This window comes from Lottia gigantea, assembly GCF_000327385.1.
Source record: "Lottia gigantea unplaced genomic scaffold LOTGIsca_319, whole genome shotgun sequence".
Lineage (NCBI taxonomy): Eukaryota > Metazoa > Mollusca > Gastropoda > Lottiidae > Lottia > Lottia gigantea.
The window spans coordinates 30,440-34,414 of NW_008709069.1; the positions used below are offsets into that span (position 1 = coordinate 30,440).

The following is a 3,975-nucleotide window of genomic DNA, read 5'->3' on the forward strand; positions in this document are numbered from 1 at the left end:
GTCATTTGCTACAGTTCTGACCGGTTCTTTTAAAACTTCTCCGTCACCGACATCGGGAATCCATCCCGAAACTGAATCGTAGTTTTTGGGATACAGAACCGTTTTCAACATTGTGTCAAACTCGCCGGGGTGTTTTATGGTCTCTATAGGATTTGAACCAGCTTCCAAAACCATTTCGCTGAATAATGACGGAAAGAAGTTGTTTTCTAAAGTCGTGTTGGTTTGTGGAATTCGATTCTGAGTGGCGTCTTTGATTTTGAAATCGCATCGGAAATGGGCATCGGAAAGCAGCAACCAATTGGACAATTTCAAAGGTAACTCTTCCTCCGTCGTTTATTTGGGTCTTTGTCCCTACCGATGGTGAGATGATTACGTAATCCTCTTTCTTCTTGTTGAACGAATATTGAATCGGATCATACAATTGAAAGATTGGATCCAATCTGTAATTTTTGCTTGCCATTTTTATCCAATGATTTTAAACCCTTTTCCTTGTTTTTCTAGGGCTTGTCGTTCTAGTCTCTTGTTTCTTAGTTCTCTTATTAGCTGTAGTTCTTTAAGTTCGTCAGATTGTTTCACTGCATCGCTTATATTTACTCCTGCTTTAGCCACAGAACCAAGAGCTTGCGCTTCTGAGGAAATGAGGGATTTGTTGTTTGAGACAAAATTGGCCACTTTGGGGATGAGAGATGTTAGCGCAGAGAAGAAACCGTCTCCTTCGAATTTTTTTTGTTCGTGTTTTAAAATTAAAGACATTTTTAATGCGGTTATTTACTGTATTATTATTAGTGATTCTTGTCTGTGGTTTGGGTAATTTATAATACAGTTTGGAGGAGTCTGTTATAATACATTTTTAACAGTTTGGGGAGTCTGTTATAATACATTTTTAACAGTTGTGTCTTTTCGGATATGACACATTGAAAAAGCTGCACATGAATATGTGGTCGTATATTGTCGTCGCCCCTGTCCGTCCGTCCGTCGGTCAACATTTCTTGTGAGCACTATAGAGACTACAGTTTTTATATGATTTTGATAAAACTTGGTGTGATGCTTTAGATTGAGAAGAGTTCGAATTTGACAAATTTTCGATGAACGGTTTTTGAGTTATTGCCCTTGACTTGACTGAAATTTGTTAAAAAATTGTTCGTGAGCAGGATTGAAGCTACAGTTTTCATCCGATTCTGATGAAACTTGGTGTGATCATTGGAATTGATAAAATCTCGGACAAGTTCTAACAAGAGATATTTTTGATGAACATTTTTTGAGTTATTGCCCTTGACTTTGTAAACACGCGTCAAAAGTTATTTTTTGCCCTTGATTAGAGCTGTGTGAATTAATTGTTTGTTGTATTTGGGTTATTGATATTGATTTTAAAAAATTTTGTGGAATTTTTCAGCATAAATAATTTCTTCAATATGAGAAAATTCGTACTTTAGTCACTAAAGACTGTTTTATTATTTCAGACAGCTGCCAGTGGGCGTATGTTACCTTGCATCGCAAGCTATCTTTCATTTGGTTATCAGAATGGTTTTTGTTCCGATTAGCAGCATGTCCCAGAAATTAAGAGCTGAGCAAATATTTTTTGATGCCACTTTGAGATAACATTCTTGACATAATTTACTATATTGATTTCCCAGCTGAGTTTGATGATAATTAGAATTGTTCATATCAAGCTGTTATTTGTCAACACATTGAAATAGCTGGTACATGTACATTGATAAAAATTCTTATGACTATTTTCAGCCATACATGTTACTTATTACAACATAATTATGTTAACTCAACACTAATTTATATCTAGCATATCTCTTTATTTGTGACCTTGGCCAGTGCTTTTCTTATCATTACAACATAATTATGTTAACTTGATTATGCATTCAAATTAGTACTTGATATAGATGTTAAATAAGTCAACTTTCATCACTAATCAAGTCAACCTACTCCAGAGTAGTGAATAAGTCGTCTTTCAGTCATTGTTCCAGTCAAGCTAGCTGTTAATTGGTCCAAAAAAAAGTCATCTTTCATCCTTACTTCAGTTGACTTCTGCAAAATAAGAATAAGGCCCCTTTCTTTCATTATTCCAGTTGACCCAGATGGAACTGAAAAGTCTTTTCCAATTCATTATTTCAGTCGACCTAGCTGTGATTGGTGTTAATAAGTCATCTTTCATCATAATTCCAGGTGACTAAGCTGTAAAATACTACTGAATAAGGCGTCTTTCATTGAAATTTCAGTTGACTCAGTTGTAAAAATAGTACTGGATAGGATGTCTTTCATCATTTTTCCAGTTGTCCTAGCTCTAAATGGGCATGGTCGCTTACTGTTCTAGACGACTCAGTTGTAAATAGCCAGTGATAATCAGGACGAGGTCTATGCCAAGAGGTCACCCCTATTAGTGCATCGGAGATCGCCTTGCAGGATGCCTAGAGTGAATCAGAAAGGTTCGAGGTGACCCAATTGTAAGAACAACAGTTATCAAATATTATAAAATATACTAGGATGAAATTTATTAAAAATAATTACACGACATGTTTTCTATTTCTGCTGTATCGATTTAGTATCTGTATCTATCTCCGTTTCTATATAAACTCATACATCTGTATTATTTTGTTGTAGATTGTGATAAGTATAATCTACCAATAAATACGATGTGGATTCAAAGAGATAGCTGTGAAGACAATAAACGATTCAAGTGCAAAAGAGGATATGTATCACAAGTTCAAACAACTTGTAAAAACGAAGTCTGGATTTTGGAACCAGCTTGTCAAGGTAAGAATTAGTTTCCACACAAGCTCTATACATTGTAGATTTTGCAGACAGGGTATTTCGTTCGGAAATAAAGTCTACATTGGTATCTAATTTATATATAATATTGAATTGAAGAAGAAAAGTATTTTGTATACGATACGAAATGAAATGAAATAGATATCTAATGATCATTTGGTTCGACTTTCACCAAACTTTCGAGTTATTATTTAATATTTATGTTTTACTGTTAGCTGTTAGCTTAAAATCCTATGTCGTTGTCTCATAAATTTATTTTGGTATTAGCTGTAGAGTGTACACAAGGTGTGAATATCACTAACTCTGATGATGTAACAGAATCTAGAATATTTGGTGAAGATTTTAGTTTTAACTGTTCAGTTGGCTACACTAAGAATGGTGAGACGGGTACTCTGAGGTGTGATGTAAATGGTATGTGGCTAGAACAACAAGCTTGTCAAGGTAACAGTTTAAGAATTTATAGTTGTAAGGTGGGTGATGCAATAGATTAAGGATCCTGAAAGGGGTATTGGAAAGAAAAGATAAACACTTGATCTTGTCCGTATAGGAAAAAAAAGAAAAAAATTGAATCAATGCTACCCCTTTTATAAAAATCTCAAGTATCTAATTTATATATAATATTGAATTGAAGAAGAAAAGTATTTTGTATACGATACGAAATGAAATGAAATAGATATCTAATGATCATTTGTTTCGACTTTCATCAAACTTTCGAGTTATTATTTAATATTTATGTTTTACTGTTAGCTGTTAGCTTAAAATCCTATGTCGTTGTCTCATAAATTTATTTTGGTATTAGCTGTAGAGTGTACACAAGGTGTGAATATCACTAACTCTGATGATGTAACAGAATCTAGAATATTTGGTGAAGATTTTAGTTTTAACTGTTCAGTTGGCTACACTAAGAATGGTGGGACGGGTACTCTGAGGTGTGGTGAAAATGGTATGTGGCTAGAACAACAAGCTTGTCAAGGTAACAGTTTAAGAATTTATAGTTGTAAGGTGGGTGATGCAATAGATTAAGGATCCTGAAAGGGGTATTGGAAAGAAAAAGAAACACTTGATCTTGTCCGTATAGGAAAAAAAAAGAAAAAAATTGAATCAATGCTACACCTTTTATAAAAATCTCAAGTATCTAATTTATATATAATATTGAATTGAAGAAGAAAAGTATTTTGTTACGATACGAAATGA

At 33.9% G+C, this 3,975-nt stretch overlaps 1 protein-coding gene across 1 annotated transcript in view; it reads left to right on the top strand.

Annotated features, from left to right (window-relative positions):
- Positions 1-2,416: 2,416 nt before the first annotated feature.
- Positions 2,417-3,975, top strand: part of LOTGIDRAFT_175613 (hypothetical protein) — a gene marked incomplete at both ends in the record, with an annotated part of 2,943 nt that continues 1,384 nt past the window's right edge. Inside the window, 4 exons of the mRNA XM_009057907.1 lie at positions 2,417-2,438; positions 2,614-2,766; positions 3,055-3,222; positions 3,587-3,754. Coding sequence (XP_009056155.1) covers positions 2,417-2,438; positions 2,614-2,766; positions 3,055-3,222; positions 3,587-3,754 — 511 coding nt within the window. The remainder of the gene's footprint in view (positions 2,439-2,613; positions 2,767-3,054; positions 3,223-3,586; positions 3,755-3,975) is intronic.